Raw genomic sequence first — 17,978 nt, 5'->3', positions numbered from 1 at the left:
TAGGAAAGAGGGCTGAACATCTGCAGTTATAGATAATTCTAACCTTCTGTCACAAATCTGTAACTCCAACACCATATGCAGAAAATCCCGAATCATTATACAGCCTCAGTTTGGAAATATCTTTTATCAGTATCTTGCTTCAAAGTGAAAGGGATGCAGATAAAGATCTGTGGGTTTTTTCCCCCCAATAGTTAATTTAAAGTCTGATTTGGGATACTCCCTCCGTGATCTTGGTATAGATTGCTCCTTCTCCAATTTCATGCAACTCAGGGATGGAATGAGACAACTCGCTGCAACAAACTTGCCATGGCCGACTCGCCGAGGGACAACTCACCATGGGAAAACTCCCTGCAGGACAATTCAACAATTCAGTTTAATTATTTAAAATAATTACAAAATTATTGTAATTTTTGCCATTCACATTTCATTTTGTCCCTCCTTTGGCATCCTTTCTTTCACCATTTCTTTGATATCAGTGTAAGTCTTGTCCTGCATGAGTTGGCCGTGGCATGTTGGCCACAGGGAGTTGGCTTTAGTGAGTTGGCTGTGGCAAGTTGTTGTAGACCCCTCAGGGACTTCATCACTTCAATTCAGCATAACATTTCTACTGGGGGGAAAAAGCCACTTCCTATGGTTGTAAAGTTTCCTCCAGATATTTTCTATATGCCAGAATTATCTTTGATAATTGGGCTGAGAGGGTGGTGGTAATGGTAAACAGGATAGGAAAAAATGTGGGAAATTTCCCCTTGTGTGTATTTACAAGGAATACTCACCAAGTTGTGAAGCTCTTGAACACTGACAGCAAAAAGCCTCTCGTTCAACCCCAGGGATGTAAACACACCAAAAGCTTCCATGGGCAATACAACTTTATCTGCCAAAATCCAATTTTAGAAAGCAGGTTGAGAAATACAATTGTTTCTCAACAGGCCACGAGGAGGCAGCATATAGCAAAGCATCAATATTGACTGATTGTTACGTCTCTTTGCCTTCCCTTCCACAAACCATGTTAGAGAACCACACCTCACTTCAGTAGCTCTTACCTAGCTAGTAAATTTAGCTCTAGTTTCTGATTCAAAAAGGCCCATTTCACATTCATTATAATAAATCTTTTCCTCCTCCAGAATCAAGTACTGTAGTAGCTGGTCATACATGACATTAACTGCCATGTGGCTTTTCATTTAAAAACAAACCTAAGTAGTGGATCCTTTCATAGGGTCTTCCAAGGGCTGCATGTGAGAATGAATGATAGCTGGGATCAACATCTGCATGCACATATAAATGCAGCTCCACATACAACTTTCTTCTCATCCCCACTAAAAGATGCATGAATAACAGGGTTAAATCACCTCTTCTCAGTGCATCAAGATAGTTTGATTTGGTCTGCCCTTCCCCACCTGGGGGAGCAGAATTCCATTTAAATAGAAAAGGAGGAGAAACTTTTCTTTATGGGATGCTTTTCTCATTGAGGATTCTTGCTCCACTGCTGGACTAACAGCTGTTTGGCAGACTGTCAGGAGCCAAACTGTGCTGGGGAGGAGAAGGGAGTTATGCCCTTCCCAGCATAAACATGGAAAGGGAAGTGTGAAGACAGGGAAATGAAGGAGGGGTGAGGAGAAACCAGCCTGGGCCCCCAGGGCAGACAACCCTGGAGGTCTTCAAGAGGGGGCAGTTTGTCCTTATCTGGTAGATGTAGACAAATCCACATGTGGCCTTTTTTTTTCTTGTGTTCTGAAGGAAGCCAGACCATTTGAAGCATGAGAGAATAGTAACAAACAACAGCTGAGCCAACATTCAACATGATAGATGAATGTTATGGATAAACAAGTTACAAACCACACTGTAACAGTGGTAGGTAAACTTACTCTTTCCTTAGCTGACTGTAGGAGGAGATAGGTTATGGTAGAAAAATCAGGATTCTGGGAGCACCTTTTCAGACTAACAAATTTTATTAAAAGCCAGAAGCTTTTAACTCCATCAGATGCATAGCATGATTAAACTGATACAGGATTTAAATTATTTGAAAATTAGAAGTGTGTCTTGGTGAATCAGATACTCTACTAATGTCAGCCTTGTTCTTCTCCCAATGCTTCAGGTGAGAGACTCCTGCCATATTTTTTTTATTTAAACAAGTGCCACATGGACATTCATCCATAATATATATTCATCCATAATATATATGGCCTTCCTGGTACAATGTTAAAAAATCAGAGAAATGATTTCCTCAGATTATAAAACTTTGCTAGAATTGTGAACAGGGAGTCTCAGAATCATTTCATGGAAACTAACTCACCTGCACACTCTTCTTCCCTGCCTCAAATACTTTAGCTTTAAACATCCAGGAATCCTTTGTTCTGTGGTTTTGACACTACTGAAATATATGTATGACTAACACCAATTTGGATATAACCCTCAGTTGCTCCAGGACAGTGTTGCCATAGCGGAGCCACTTGTCACTGCAGAAGGCAGGAACATCCATCTCCCAAAATTGCTACCCCTGATATGATTTATATGCCATTAAGTCATTGTCAACTCTTACTGCCCAGCTACAGTACATAAATTTTCTACATGATGAACTGTCCCCAGACTTGTCTTTCAAGTCTTCCATTGGTGTGCTCATTGTCATTGCTATCCCTACCCATTATCCCAAAGAAGCTCTTTCACGAGGCAACTGGACTTCCTTGTTTTTCTTTGAAGACGTTTCCCTTCTCATCCAAGAAGCTTCTTTAGCTCTGACTGAATGGTGGAGCTGAAGAAGCTTCTTGGATGAGAAGTGAAACATCTTCAAAGAAAAACAAGAAAGTCCAATTGTCTTGTGAAAAAGCATCTTTGGTATAACTATGACCTGGATGACTGAGAATCTCCATAGACATCCCTACCCATTATTTAAAAACTCCAAAAATGTCTCTGGAGCCAGAGTGAGGGAGCTCATTCCACTGAGGACTTGATAATACTATGGTGGAAAGCATCAACAGCTCCTGCTGACAAGACCATCTGCTGCCACTACTCTTTGCCTCAAGATAGACTAAGCAGAGGGGCAACAGGGTAGGGAAATTTCCTTCAGTTGTCTCATGCTACTGATAAATTCTTGAAGATGTCAATTTCCAATGACAGACCCGCATGGACCAAGCACATTTAAAGGACTTTCAGATAGCCAACAGCTATAAATTGTTACTTTTTTTTGTATCCTTGGAAAAGGGGTTTTGTCAGATGGATCGTGTATAGCACTGGGATGAAGCAACTCCTATTTACATGACTGGCATCTCCATGAAACTCCTGCAAAACTAGCATGGCTTCATTATCTTCCCAAGGAAACAGCACCTAAACGGTTACAGCGGGCTCACCTCCTGCTGAATTAACCTTGACTAGGATCCAGTCTTTGTTCCAGTCCTGACAGTCTACTAATGATGCAAGGACTTCCTGAACTGAGGCATTCACCTGTAACAGTCTGGTAAGGCAGGAATAGTTGGGTCTGTATATATCATATGAAACTAGAGAGGAAGATGAAAAGGAAAGAGAGTTAGCACAGAAGCTATTCCTTAGATATAGAATATATCAGTGATGGCAAACCTTTTAGAGACCGAGTGCCCAAACTGCAACCCAAAACCCACTTATGTATTGTCGGGTGCCAGGTGGGCATGACCCATTGGGTGGGCGTGGCCCATTTGGTGGGCATGGCTGCCGTGATAACAGCAGGCTGGGTGGGACTAAAAAGTTCAATCAATCAATTCCAACTTTGCAAGATCTTTTCTTTTCCCGCGAGAAGTTGAAATTGAACCTTTTTTTTTTTGCACACGGTGGCGGAGGCCTAAAGCAAAAAGATAAAACCCAGCTGAAGGCCTAGGACTGGGACGACAGTGCGCATGCCCACAGAGAGGGCTCTGCGTGCCACCTGTGGCACACGTGCCATAGGTTCGCCACAATGGGAATATATCATAATCCATCAAGCGAATCAAAACCTTGCCATCATCTCATGGAGCCAAGCTCCCATATCTTGGTACAGTAATAATTGTTCTGACTACACAATGGAAAAGCAGACTAGTTTGAACCATAAGCAGGGAAATCATGATGACCTTTGTCCTTGATTTGCATGGTGTAACTGCTGTTCAGAAAAGTTTCTTCTTGGATGACAAACCGGTTCACAACATTCCTGACCTGGGAATGAAAAAAGGAGAAGACACAGAAAAAAAATCTTACCATGCAAGAAATCATAGCACAGTACAAGTGGATGCTTATGGCTAATATGCACAAAATTTAACAGGAAAGTCCTTTCCCCATACCGCACACATCAGTCCCTTAAAGATACTTAATGCAAATGTGGGTGTCCAAAAATACAGGTAGTCCTTGACTTGCAACCACAATTGAGCTGAACATTCCTGTTGCTAAGCCATCATAACTTCAGTCGCTAAACAAACTGTTATAAGTCAAGGACTACTTGTACTCCTTTCTTTCTCTCCCAATCTTTCTCTATCTAGATGTAGGAAGAAAATTCAGGTTTTTCCTAGAAATATTTTCAGGATATAGGCTAGCAAATACATACATTCTGTTTGATGAAAATAATAGAAATTAGAGTGATAGCCCATAAACCAGGATTTACAATGGCTGAGAGTAAAGTTCTTATTCTCTTTCTCTCTTGTCTTTAATTAGAAAGATAAAATATGCTTTGAAAATTTAGCATACACATCCCTATACCAGGATTAAGCAATGTAATTCAGCTTACAGAATTTAGTTTTTCATCAGAAACCCTTGGGAAGATGTTGGGACAAAAAATGTTGAGTTGCCTCTGCATCAGTGGTGGGATTCAGCCAGTTCGCACCACTTCGGCAGAACCGGTAGCTAATTTTCTTGTTTGCCCAGGCCCAGAATGGACTTCCGGAAGCAGCATCCACACAGAGAACCGGTTGTTCACATATTTGAATCCCACCACTGCTCTGCATGTCTCATTTTCTCTAGAAAAGAAAATGAGATGAATCTATCCTGGTTCCCTTTTCCTGTAACGCTCTATGATAAGGTGTGAAGATGAAGGGAGAGGAAGGAAGCAAGACCCTGTATAACAGAAGCATTTAAAGGAAAAGGTTGCCACAATGAAAAGATGGGTTTTGTGCCATAAAATGAAAGAGAAAGTATGACCACGTGTAGCAGGTCCAAATGTCTTCTGAGCTATTTCCCTTCTTGAATTCTGCTTTTACTTCCACACACACACACACAAAAAGTCAGTGAAAATAATTAAGCAAAATTAAGCTTGTCTACTTGGGAACGACACCTGCAATTGCTGAAAAAGGATCAGAAAATAATTGAAGAACCTCTTGCTAAAAGCCAGGAATTTACCTGTAGCTTTGGAGATCCACAGTTGCTGCCATTTTCTATCCTATTCAAAAAGGAGAAAAGTCTATGTCAGATCACAACAGTTACTTAGACTGCTAGAGGCTTTGTTTTTGAGAAAATACAGCAGCAGTATTAAAACTGCAAGGATCCATGTAGCCCAATAAACCACTCTTTCAAGTGTTCTACAGTTCTTGGTTACAATTCTTTATTTCTAAGTATATATCAACATGTCTAGGTTGTTATGCAAACATTTGGCTGCAATTGTTTAACTTGACATCTGCCCATACCTGTGTTCAGACTTCCCAGAAAATTGGGCTTTTTGCCATGATCGTCCTACTTATGACCAGGCTCTTTTCTGACAACCCAAAAACAATTAGACAGTTTGAGATGATATAGTAGACTCACACTCTATTTCTCCGGCGATCCTGGATTTGTTCCCGAACCAGGGGCCCCAGACGAGCATCTTGAGTTGTGTATTCTGACATAGTCTGCAACATATTGGCCAAGACCAGTTAGCAAAAGCAACAAGACAGATTTCCAAGTCCATAATAATGGGAGAAAAATGCTAGTCAATCAACATGACTTGCATAAAAATAAATACACATGGGACCCATTAGTTTGTTTTATCTATAAAACTGTGGTGGCAATGGCAGTAAAATTAGGAGGAAGAATGGGTACTTCAAGCTTCCAATAATCTCAGTTGCAAAGATTGTTGGGGAAGATTGCTGAGGTTTTTCATGATTGTATGTATGTGTGCTATGTGAATTCAAATTAGAACAAATTAGAAGGGACCTTGGAGGTTTTCTAGTCCCACCCCCTGCTCAAGTAGGAGACCCTACATCATGTCAGACAGGTGGCTGTCCAATCTCTTCTTAAATTCTTCAGTGATGAAGCACCCACAACTTCTGAAGGCAAGCCATTCCACTGGTTAATTGTTCTCACTGTTAGGAAATTTCTCCTTAATTCCAGGTTGCTTCTCTCCTTGATTAGTTTCCATCCATTGTTTCTTGTCCTGCCCTCTGGTGTTTTGGAAAATAAGTTGACCCCCTCTTCTTTGTGATAGCCTCTCAAATATTGGAATACTACTATCATGTCATTCCTAGCCCTTCTTTTCACTAGACTGGCCATAGCCAGTTCCTGCAGCCGTTCTTCATATGTTTTAATCTCCAGGCTTGGTGGGTATGGGTTTTCCTACCCAACACCCAGAGCTGCTGCGAGACGGGCAGCATGTAATAACTGTAGGGTTTTTTTAATACAAATTGATAAAATCTAGACACATAACAAACCAGATTTACCTGTGGTTTAAAAAAAGAAAGTGTGGGAAATTAATGGGGCAATACCAGGGATAGTAGAAGACAAAGAATTGGAGAAGATCACAGAGTATCAAGATCTGAACACTGAAGTTAAGAGGTTATGGCATAAACCAGCTGTGGTAATCTCAGTGGTTATCGGCACATTAAGTGCCTTACTAAAAAAAAAAAATTGGATGGCGTTTAATAAATCTGCACATTGACAAAATTTCCATTTGTCAATTGCAAAAGGACACACTGCTTGGATCCAAGCATTACATTACTTGGGAAGAACTTGATAGGTGGATTAAAATGCCAAGTTCAGTCTAAACATGTGGCTGACTGCAAATAATAATAATAATAATAATATATGGATGATCTGAAGCTGTATGGAAAAACATCATCTGAAATAGAATCGCTGCTCAACACTGTCCGTATATATAGCCAAGATATTGTAATGGAGTTTAGCTTGGACAAATGTGCCACACTTACTATCAAACAAGGAAAAATAGTGAAAACTGAAGGAATCAAGATGCCCCATGAAAATAACATTAAGAGTCTGGACGAGGAAGAATACTACAAATACTTGGGTATCCTTCAAGCTGACAACATCAAGCCCACTGAAGTCAAGAAAAAGATTAGAGGTGAATACATCAAGAGAGTGAAGACGATCTTAAAGTCCAAACTCAATGGAGGAAATACCATAAAGGCAATCAACACCTGGGCAATCCCAGTCATTAGGTACACAGCTGGAATAGTGGACTGGACTCAAGCAGAACTAAAAGCAATGGATAGGCAGACCAGAAAAATAATGACAATGAATCATGCCCTTCATCCACGCAGTGACATTGATAGACTTTCTCTACCAAGGCAAATAGGTGGGTGTGGAATGCTACAAGTACATCAGATGGTTGAAGAAGAAAAAATGGCTTTGGAAGAATATCTGAAGAACAATGATGAAGAGGCACTGAAATTAGTATATCAGGAAGGCTTACTAACTACTGGAGAGACCAAACTGGCCTTCAAGAAAGACCAAATGAAGAACAGAATAGAGGCATGGGAAGACAAAGCACTACATGGCCAATACATGAAAAAAATAGCTGGGGAAAGCAGATAATAATAAAACCTGGCAATGGCTAAGAGCAGGAAAATTGAAGAAAGAGACCGAGGGACTAATTCTGGCTGCACAAGACCAAGCTTAAGGACAAATGCATACAAAGTCAAAATTGAGAAGACAGCAACAGACAGTAAGTGCCGCCTATGCAAAGAAGCTGAAGAAACAGTGGACCACCTGGTAAGCTGTTGCAAGATTGCACAGACTGACTACAAGCAGCGGCATGACAAAGTAGCAACAATGGTGCATTGGAAGATCTGCAAAAAATATAATTTGCCTGTAAGCAAAAACTGGTGGGATCATAAAATAGAGAAAGTCATGGAAAATGATAAAATTAAATTGCTCTGGGACTTCAGAATTCAAACAGACAAGCACCTGCAACATAACACCCCAGACTTAACAATTGTCGATAAGAAAGACAAAAAAGTCGGGATAGTGGACGTGGCAGTGCCTGGAGATAGCAGAATAGAAGAGAAAGAACTGGAGAAGATAACAAAATACAAAGAACTACAAATAGAAATAGAAAGACTGTGGCAAAAGCAAGCAAGGGTAGTACCAATAGTCATAGGCGCCTTGGGTGCAATCCCAAAACAAATGGAGCACCACTTGAACACCATTGGCATTGACAAATTCGCTATTAGTCAATTGCAAAAGGCGGCCTTACTAGGAACTGCTTCCATCCTGCGACGATATCTGTACTACCATCAAACATCCACATCTGCCTATCCCAGGTCCTGGGTAAGGACTCGATAGGTAGACAAAATGCCAAATCCAGTCTGAACATCTGGCTGACTGTGCGATGATCAATAATAATAACAATAATAATAATAATAATAATAGTAGTAGTAGTAGTAGTAGTAGTAGTAGTAGTAGTAGTAGTAATAATAATAACAATAATAATATCCCAAAACAACTGGAGCATCACTTGAACACCACTACCATTGACAAAATCACCAGCAGTCAATTGCCAAAGGCAGCCTTACTTGGAACTGACTATATCCTGTGACAATATTTTTAATACCATCAAAATTCCTACATCTGTCTATCTCAGGTCCTTGGGAAAGACTCGATAAGTGAACAAACATGCCAAATCCAATCTAAGCATCTGGCTGTCTATGCCACAAACCATAATAATACTATATCACTATCACCACCATCACATATGAAGCTCAGAGGGAAAACAAAGGTGCATATTTCATAGGTATCCAGGCAAAAAATGCCTCCTGAGCCACACCAATTCATTTATTTTTTGAACCTCCCATCCCCCTCAATTTTTATGTCTTTTTTTGTAGAACAATTTTGTAAAACAATTGATTCTATTGCCCCGTCTGTTGCTCCCTAAAGACAATTTTGTGCCCTGGGTCCTCACCAATCTCCCCTTACCTGCAAAAAGGCCACAGCACAGGCCTCTGCTTGCAGCAGCCGTCCATACAGAGACATCCACTGGTTGACCAACCACAGGATCTTTTGCCTTTTCCCCAGGATATAAGCAGCTTTGTCCTGCTCCGAGCCCTCCGAAGGTTCCGAATGGAAGGTGAATGTAAGTCAAGGAGGTACAGGCCCAGGATGATGAAACAGACCCCATACAGCAGTGGCCCACATCCTTTTGGACACCAGGGACCAGTTCTGTGGAGTGAGGTTTTTCCACAAACCGGAGAGGGCATGGTTTTGCATGTTGCCTGCATCGTACAGATGAGGCTTCACTTGTTTGTGCGACCCAGTTTCTGGCATGCCACAGCCCAGTGCTGGTCCACGGACAGGGGTTGGAGACCCCTGACATACATGTTCTAAGGGTGGGAGTTTTGTTTTTGGGTGAGGCTTAGCTTCTCTTGGCAGTAGTATCTGAGAGTAGCAGGTTTCAAAAAGAATATGTAGCTGGCATTTTAACTCATCTATAATGTCCAGTGTGATATGAGGTTAAAAACACTGAGGGGGTATTGTATAGCCTGCCATCAAATGTTGTTGGCTATATTCTAAATGTGGCAGTAGCCAGATGCAGGCAAGAGTCAACAGTGGGCCTCTGAGTTGCTGGGCTCCATCCTAAGCTGACCAGCCCCTCCATGGACTCTAGACAAAGCTTCTCCATCTACTGCCTCCACATGGAAAACTGAGGGTTGCAGTTCAGTACACCTGGGAGATGATGCATTGGAGAAGATTGATAATAGACAGCTTGACTGAGACTTCATCTTAAAGTTGTTGTGTGTCCTCACCCCCACTCCTCATCCGAATGCAAAATTTTGCAACCTATATGGATCTCATAACTATCAATGCTTACAGCATGGAAAAGTTAGAGAAAGGAGACTTAAAGGGAAAAAAAACATATTGGAAGTCGATATATATCTGTGTGTATACAGGTATGTATGATTTTCCTGTTACTGTATATCAAACTTGATTGGGATTCAGAAACACAGTATAAAGGGGGACTGATACGATGTTTCTGGGGAGAATTTAAAAACAAAAAACAGCAAACCCCATTTCTATATTTTGCTATAACATGCCTGTGTGGCTTCTAGAATTCCAATAGAGAGAGAACAATGAGGATTATAATTTGATACATCTGGGGGCATTTAGTTGAGGAACATTTCCCTAGCATAAAGTTAAGATTTTAACAGACTTTGGGCCAATTCTGGCCCTCCAGAAGTGCTGTCTCTTCCCTCCATTGCACTGCAACAATCTAGAACAAAGAAGATGCACGGAGGGAATTTGGCTAAAACAATCCAGTGCAGTCTCCCTCCAAAGAAAGCCTTTTGCTGACTAGCCTTCTCCATCTATGATCCAAGGCAGAGGCAACCAAGAAGGATATTGTTGGAGCAGAGTTCGGCACAGCTGTGGAGTCGGCATGAACACACTGTACGTTAGGAGAAAATCTCCCAGAAATGTATCTGCAAAGAAGAAAAAAGCCATTGTGAAATATGACTTTCGGGCTAGATGGTGCTCTAATTTACTGCCTACTAACATAGAAGATTTCCATTTGCTCTCTTCTGCTTTGACACTCCATACATATTCCAATATAAGAATAACCACATGCCACTAAACCAAAGGGATGAACAAGTAGCAAGCTCCCTTCTATTAAAATAAAGTCCAAGGATTCCTGTTTAAAAACCATCTACATGGTTAGGGCTGGGAGTCCTTCCAGGCAAGGTATGAACCCTAAACAGATAGTTTTTTTTTAATTGGGAGCATAGATAGCATGGTTATTTTCCCATATCTTTTTCATCTTGTTTCTTTCGACAAAGGCCCTTAAGAAAAAAAATATATAGCAGAGCTGCACAGTGTCTTTTAATTGGCCGAACTGGAACAGGAATGCTATTCTTGGCCTGTGAGTGACTTCCTGGAGAAGGGAAATGACAGAGATCATATCCGACTACATCTGGGTTCAGGAAGAAAAGTGGGTGGGGCCAGTTCAACCATTAAAATTATTTAAGTTAAATAATTAAGTTAAGTCTCCAGGAATCTTCCTTTTGTAATACAGTGGAAGTGACCATTCATCGCAATATTTGAAGGAGCTTTATGATTTTGTGCATCTTTGGGTTGCATATATCTGCCTTAGGAAACTTTAATTTGTAATCATCCCCAGAATACAATTCTCAGTTCTGCTCTGGACAAATTAGCTGCCCACAATCCTCAACTTCACACTGTATTGGCTTATAGAACAACAATTGTTCTGGAGGTTTTCCTTTATGCAAACTATTTTATACTCACCAACAGGATCAGAAAGCGTAGAGTCTGAACGCATGGTTTCCAATAGGTAATCAAGTATTTTTTCAGGGGTCCCAGCCATTACTGAATATCTGAAGAAAAGAACAAATTATTGGTATCCAAAGTAGCAAGTATATCATGGAAACAGATATCTAGAGACCTAGCTAACATCTACCAAACAGCTGCAACTCATCAAGTTTGGAAGCCCTTCTTGGACACATTTAAGAACCCACAGTTTGGTTGCATATGTCGCCATGATGGTTTTCCTCACATTAGTTCCATATGATTACTGTAATCATCTATACCAGCCTGTAAGCAGTAAATAAGCAGTAAGTCGCCTTGTGGTGAGATGGGCAGCAAACAAACATAATAAATAAATAAGTACAGGTAGTCCTTGACTTACAACCATTCGTTTAGTGACTGTTCGAAGTTATAACGGCACCGAAAAAAGTGACTTATGACCGTTTTTCACACTTACAACCATTGCAGCATCCCCATGGTCATGTGATCAAAATTCAGATGCCTGGCAATGGGTTCATATTTATGCAGGTTTAGCATTTCAGGGTCATGTGATCCCATTTCTGACAAACAAAGTCAAGGTAGGAAGCCAGAGTCACTTTACAAACGTGTTACTAGCAACCGTGTTATTTAACAACTGAAGTTGATTCACTTAACAACTGTGGCAAGAAAGGTCTTAAAATGGGGCAAAACTCACTTAACAACTGTCTCGCTTAGCAACAAAAATTTTGGGCTCAATTGTGGTAGTAAGTTGAGAACTACCTGCACAGATCCCACCCTTGTATACATCCAAAGCAGTGCACACATAAGCGAAATCAGCATGTAGTTTAACAACAAGGCAACTTGCACCTTACTGAAACAAAGAGATGGAAGCACCACATTCACAAGGAATTAGTGACTTCCCCGTAAAATATATGGGGTGGGGGAGAAAAGATTGTCTGCAAGGGATTATTCCCTATTCTATCAAAGGAAAAAGGGGGAGGGGAAATGAGGAGGCAAATGTAGAGGAGGGAGCAGGGAAATGAAGGGGGGCAGATTGCTGTACCTACTGCTCCCCGGAGTCCCAGCAAGGTGACCGGAATTAGTCCCTTGTGAATTCTTCTCTAAAACAAGAACCACTTTCCCGTGTTCCTTTAGCCGTAGGGTGTTAGCTTCGACATCCTAGGAAGAAAAGCAAATGATTATGGGCTGGCTTACATCATCAGACACTAGCCAAAAAAAGAAAAGAAATAATTCCATTTCTGAATTCTTTATTAGATTTGACATCCCTATGCTAATCCTGGGCAGCCCCACTACTTTGTCACAATGCTGGCATAAGGCACAACATCCAGATAGATTAATTTAAAATATCAAAGCAGGGAAGCATATTTTTAATCATAGACACTCTTAGCATTTTTCTTTGCATGAAATCTGCAATATGCAGTTAAATACCGCAAGGAAGCTGGTTAACTAGTGTGATCAAGACTGGCAACTGTTGGGGGAAAAAATCTACAATACCTATTCATCCTCCATTTAGGACTCTGCATCATTGCTCTAATATTCCAATTGATTCTTATTAACATATATCAGAGGTAGCAGAAGCAGTGGCATAATACAATTTGCATTAGAACAATACCAAGAGAGGCAATAATGCAGACAATTGTGCAATGTGTGGTTTTCCAGTTCTTGATTACAGTAGTTTGGGTCATTAAACATGGGAATTTGCATTCACCATCATTCTGAAAAGCCACATATTGCCACTCTAGCTAGGAATAAATAAGTTAAAATAGAATAAATTAAGGGCAGGGGAGTTGAAGTCAAGAGAAAGGTAACTGGGTTCTGGAAAAGATACAACCATGAGGAACAATTTGGAAACCCAAATAATGGAAGACAGACAAGGGTCTAAGCACTTCATGGCTTACATTTGAAGTAGACTATGAACTTTATTTATATAACTTCCTCTCCATCCTTCAGTGTTCTCAACTTCCTTGTACAAGAGATAAGCTTCCTTCTACCAATCAAAAGTATATTTAATGTTGCAAATCTGTCTCCCAAACACAACAGCTTCAGTCTCCAGCATGATGTATTTCCATGCCTACCTTGAGAATCCGGTTGAAATCCCTTTTGTCCACTCGCAAGAAGTGGCAACTGTCCTCACGAAGGATGATGGTGGCAGCACGGGGGGCATCGTTCACGAGTGCCAGCTGGCCAAAGTCATCACCTTCATGTAGGGTGCACACTAAGCCCTGCAAAACGAGTGAGAGAACCAATTATTTTATTCACAAAGTCTAGATACCACCTTGGCAAACATGAGCTGTCCTACTGAGATCAGTTGACTACTAAAACCACACATTTGTTCTTCTGTACCTTGTTTCTAACTTAACCAGATTAAACACAGCCTAGGAAGAAAGGTTTTAAGGACAACTGTTGTAAGGAGAGAAGGTTAAGTACACACAGCTATATTAATTTTGCCTTGCAAAGGCACAACCCCAGGATGTCTTACATGAGGTGGTAAACTTTTTATTCAGCAACATGGTGTTCCACCCTACTTTAACCTCTTAGATATATTTATTTTCTATTATATGGCTGCTGTACACCGTGACACCATTTTATGATAAGTAATATAAACATACATAGGAAGTGAGCACACCAGACAAAAGGCCATACCGCTTCCCCACCTTACCTTTGTGCCCTACTCCTTTTCTCTATGTATAGACACATACGTTTGTATGTAAACATAAGGGAATGGGAAGCTGATTTGCAATGGGAAAATTCATTCATGTGGACATATTTTAGCACTAAAATTGTCCAGGGATGGAGGGGAAATTTTGGAACACAGAATTTTATTGACATTTATATTATTTCAGGGATTTATGAATTAGGAAGGGATGAGGTGGTACCTAGGAGAATTATAGATGTTTAAATTAGCCTCACCTATATGGGAACCTTACAGAAAGGTAAATTTTGACTCCAGACTTTCCCCAGTCAACATGAATATTGCTGATAATTTGGGGAGTTGGAACCCAGACAGCTGAAAAATGCCTGGGTTATTGAAAGGTGAGTTATTATGTAACAAGGAAGAGTGGGAACATGACAAAGGAAAAATTGGTAACAGCTGTAAATCTAAGCATTAATTAATTACAAATACAAGCAACTCTAACATCTAAAGCATAAATCCAAGGACTAGAAACGTTGAAAGAAATAAAAGTTCTGGTATCTAAATGCCTAGAATTCTTGGTCTTATTCTGAAACCAGCCTTTTGATTCCTAAAGAGATTAAAAGTTCACACCTTATCATGTGTAACAACATTGACTGATCCCTTCCAAATGATGTACCAGGACGTGCCCTTGTCCCCTTGGCTGAACACTGTGGAAGGGGGAGGGAAAAAAAGACTTAAGTTACAGGAAAATTTCAGCCCAGGCAATTACAGTGCAGTTACAAATGAACATTTTTAGAAATAAATTAACAGAAGAAGAAATGGAGACCTTGAGCTGGAGTTATGAAGAAAAGACCTAACTAGGAACCTTTTAAAAGGAATACACCGACTTTAAAGAGAGAAAAATGAACAGTACCACTGACAGCTTTCCTCCCTGATTTCACAGAACAGACGTTTGTTGAATGCCATCGTTGTTCCTTTTTACAATGGTTGGCATAAGTTGTGATACTGCAAGTGGCAGGCATAAAAATGCATATCATTTCCAAGATGCCAACTCACAATGGTCACACCTGTCAGCCTATGGCTGCATAAAGTAGCAATATGGGATACAGGAGGGACACTGTTAGAGACAAAAAGAGTGTTGCCAAAGTGACAAAAAAATGTGACTCACACACAGTTCCAGCCTTGGCATGGGACTCAAAAAGCAGTACGGCAGCCAACTCTCTCCTTACCTGCAAGGGAGAAACAGTTAGTGAGTAGGCCCAGTAACATGTTTCACTGAGCTATTACACGTTTCAGAAAGCAACAGTTGGTAACTGAAGTCAGCATGTGGCATAAGACAGCATTTAAGCTAAGCCCTTACATTTCTGAACTCAATCCATACTGAGCAAATGTATTGAGGTCAACTGAAGATTTACAAAATAGGTGCCAGCTTTTATTTCCAAGCCTTCTTCAAGGAAAAGAGGAAGGAAGGAAGGAAGGAAGGAAGGAAGGAAGGAAGGAAGGAAGGAAGGAAGGAAGGAAGGAAGGAAGGAAGGAAGGAAGGAAGGAAGGAAAAACAGGTGTATAAATGGGGTGTAACTCATATTTGTATCAAGGATCAACCTTAGATGGGATGTTGGGCATTGGAAGAGGTGCAAATTCAACGGAAGTTGAATTAGTTCACAACACAAAATTCCCCAAAGCTCACTGGGAAAGAGAAATATGCAAGTAATTGTTGGTCTCCAATTTTAAAAATATAACATTTGGCTGTAAAATACTGTTGGCATCCACAGATGCCTTAGGAAAGGAAAGCAGAAAAGGGATTCATAGCAACAAAGCACCGATTACTGTAGGTGCCTGGTTCTAAATTTCCCGTAGCTTTGCAATGTGTCAGTTGTGCCAGTTACATCCTGTTTGTTTGGATCTCTGGACTGCTGCACCTCTGCATTATGCCATAGTTCCTTCCTGTCTTGTCATCCACAAACATCTACAATATGAAGCACTTCACCCGAGAAATCTCAACGCAATCAACCAAGGGTTTGTTTTCTTAAGTCAACATGTAAATTGCACAGTGTACTTTGGCAACCTGAATGGGGAAATGGCAAACAAGCAAATAGGAAAATGCAGTAGTGCCAGTACTTAACATGATTTCATTTTTTCCATTAAGTCTAATCAGTAGACATTCAGGGCATATGGACAGGACAGTGAAATATTGCAGGATAGTAAAGCTGAACAGGAACACTGCCCACCCAACCCTATTGTAGGGAGTATGTTTTATGCATAGCCCAAAAATTTAAGGAGAGTGTCAAGGAAAGTAGAAATGAATCCAGTTCTAACTGCTGGATTGGATGCATTTGGAATGACTGACAGTTAATTACACAGATACATAGACAGACTGGGAAATTCATGTAAAAAGGTATATTCGGGGGAAGAGTGCCAGAAAAATATGTTGTCCTAGCTGTTTTGTTACTAAAAACTTCATTTATAAGTAGACATATTCGTATTTATTACTTACATTTGCAGTAGAAGTAGGAGAGTAGCTGCCATTTTGTTTTCCTACGTACCTCACAGGATTGTTGTTTGGGGGAAGATAAGAGGAGGAAGGAGCATTACGTATGTTTGCCTCCTTGAATTACTTATAGAAGTACAGGAAGTTCTTGACTTAAGACCTCAACTGAATCCAGAATTTTGCTCATAAGTTGTTGCACTTGTAAGTCTGCTCACCAAGTGACTGGACTCGATATTATGGTTTACAATCATTTTTATGATCTTCAGGATCTTGCTTACAGTTGTTAAGCAAATCACATGGTTGCATGGACACAATTTGAGCCAGCTGTCAAGTGCCCAAAATATGATTGCATGACTGCAGGGTGGCACGGCAGTCATAAGTTTGAGGACAGGCCACAAATAACATTTTCAAGACCTCGTAACTTCTAATGGTTGGTAAGTGACCTGTCATAAATCAAGGACTACCTATAATAAAGGTAGGATTTAAACCATCTAATAATAAAAATAAATTAAAAACTAGAAAGCTGCAGACTTGTGCGATTTCATGGCATTCTGGGAAAAAAATGTGGGCGCTGCAATAGAACGGTATGATGGCTGGGTTATAAAGAGAAATAAAACTGGCATCCAATCAAGTTGACAGAGAAGCAGCAAAAGAGCAATCCTTTCCTCTTTCAACCATATGAAGGACAAGATGATAAAAGCAAACTGATTCCTTTCTATTTGTTATTCACAGCATATTTGTAAGAAATTAAAGTTAGGCCAAATGAGACAGAATCTGTTAGTCGCTTACCGAACTGGAGAGATGGGCTACAGCTTTGACATGCAGTAACTCCTCAAAGATCAGTGCAAGTTCCTCATCTGTGCGCTGGTTAGGACTGGAGGAGAAAGACCAAAATGAAGCACAAGATATCCCAAATTCTCCCATCAACTGACATTATATTGCTGATCTCAGATCTATGCATACGAAAACATCTTAAGCCCATAAGACTGCATTCATAGCTGTGTGTAATCCTTCCCTCTCCTCAGGAAGGACAAAGATCTGTTCAAAATATACATGCTTCATTTTTGACAGCCCCTTTTAGCCTTCTCAGTCATTCCTGGCTTCCACACAAATATTAGGTCCATTATCCAGATCCAGGTATTGAGGACCATAAATTCCTTGTTAAAACAGCAAGACATTATTCTTATACTCTATATTGTACTAAGGCACAGAAAGAGCTTCCAAAATTTGTCCATTAGACTCTTTTAAAGGGATAGAAAATTAGATCTTCTTGGGGTCCAGCAGCTTCTTAGTTTCTGGCATGGTTGCCAGAACCGTACTTCTTGTGATGTTTTTTGCCAATTTAAATATATGTACAAAAATATATACATAGGCACACGGTTTTATAAGGGACCACTGTGGCAAAGTCTT

The 17,978-nt window shown here is 40.4% G+C and overlaps 1 protein-coding gene across 6 annotated transcripts in view; it reads right to left on the bottom strand.

Annotated features, from left to right (window-relative positions):
* RAPGEF3 (Rap guanine nucleotide exchange factor 3) overlaps nucleotides 1–17,978 on the bottom strand; it is a 61,571-nt gene that overhangs the window by 8,666 nt on the left and 34,927 nt on the right. For all 6 annotated transcript variants that reach the window (XM_039352590.1, XM_039352593.1, XM_039352594.1 and 3 more), the window contains 13 exons: nucleotides 17,358–17,442; nucleotides 15,249–15,309; nucleotides 14,711–14,787; nucleotides 13,521–13,667; nucleotides 12,488–12,603; nucleotides 11,428–11,516; nucleotides 10,529–10,607; nucleotides 9,109–9,259; nucleotides 5,728–5,810; nucleotides 5,326–5,365; nucleotides 4,071–4,152; nucleotides 3,342–3,488; nucleotides 774–871 (listed from right to left, as the gene is read on the bottom strand). In XM_039352590.1, coding sequence (XP_039208524.1) covers nucleotides 774–871; nucleotides 3,342–3,488; nucleotides 4,071–4,152; nucleotides 5,326–5,365; nucleotides 5,728–5,810; nucleotides 9,109–9,259; nucleotides 10,529–10,607; nucleotides 11,428–11,516; nucleotides 12,488–12,603; nucleotides 13,521–13,667; nucleotides 14,711–14,787; nucleotides 15,249–15,309; nucleotides 17,358–17,442 — 1,255 coding nt within the window. The remainder of the gene's footprint in view (nucleotides 1–773; nucleotides 872–3,341; nucleotides 3,489–4,070; nucleotides 4,153–5,325; nucleotides 5,366–5,727; nucleotides 5,811–9,108; nucleotides 9,260–10,528; nucleotides 10,608–11,427; nucleotides 11,517–12,487; nucleotides 12,604–13,520; nucleotides 13,668–14,710; nucleotides 14,788–15,248; nucleotides 15,310–17,357; nucleotides 17,443–17,978) is intronic.

The sequence above is a fragment of the Crotalus tigris genome, unplaced genomic scaffold (assembly GCF_016545835.1).
Source record: "Crotalus tigris isolate CLP2741 ecotype Arizona unplaced genomic scaffold, ASM1654583v1 scf7180000018445.1570621, whole genome shotgun sequence".
Lineage (NCBI taxonomy): Eukaryota > Metazoa > Chordata > Lepidosauria > Squamata > Viperidae > Crotalus > Crotalus tigris.
This window is presented reverse-complemented; position numbering and strand designations above follow the sequence as displayed.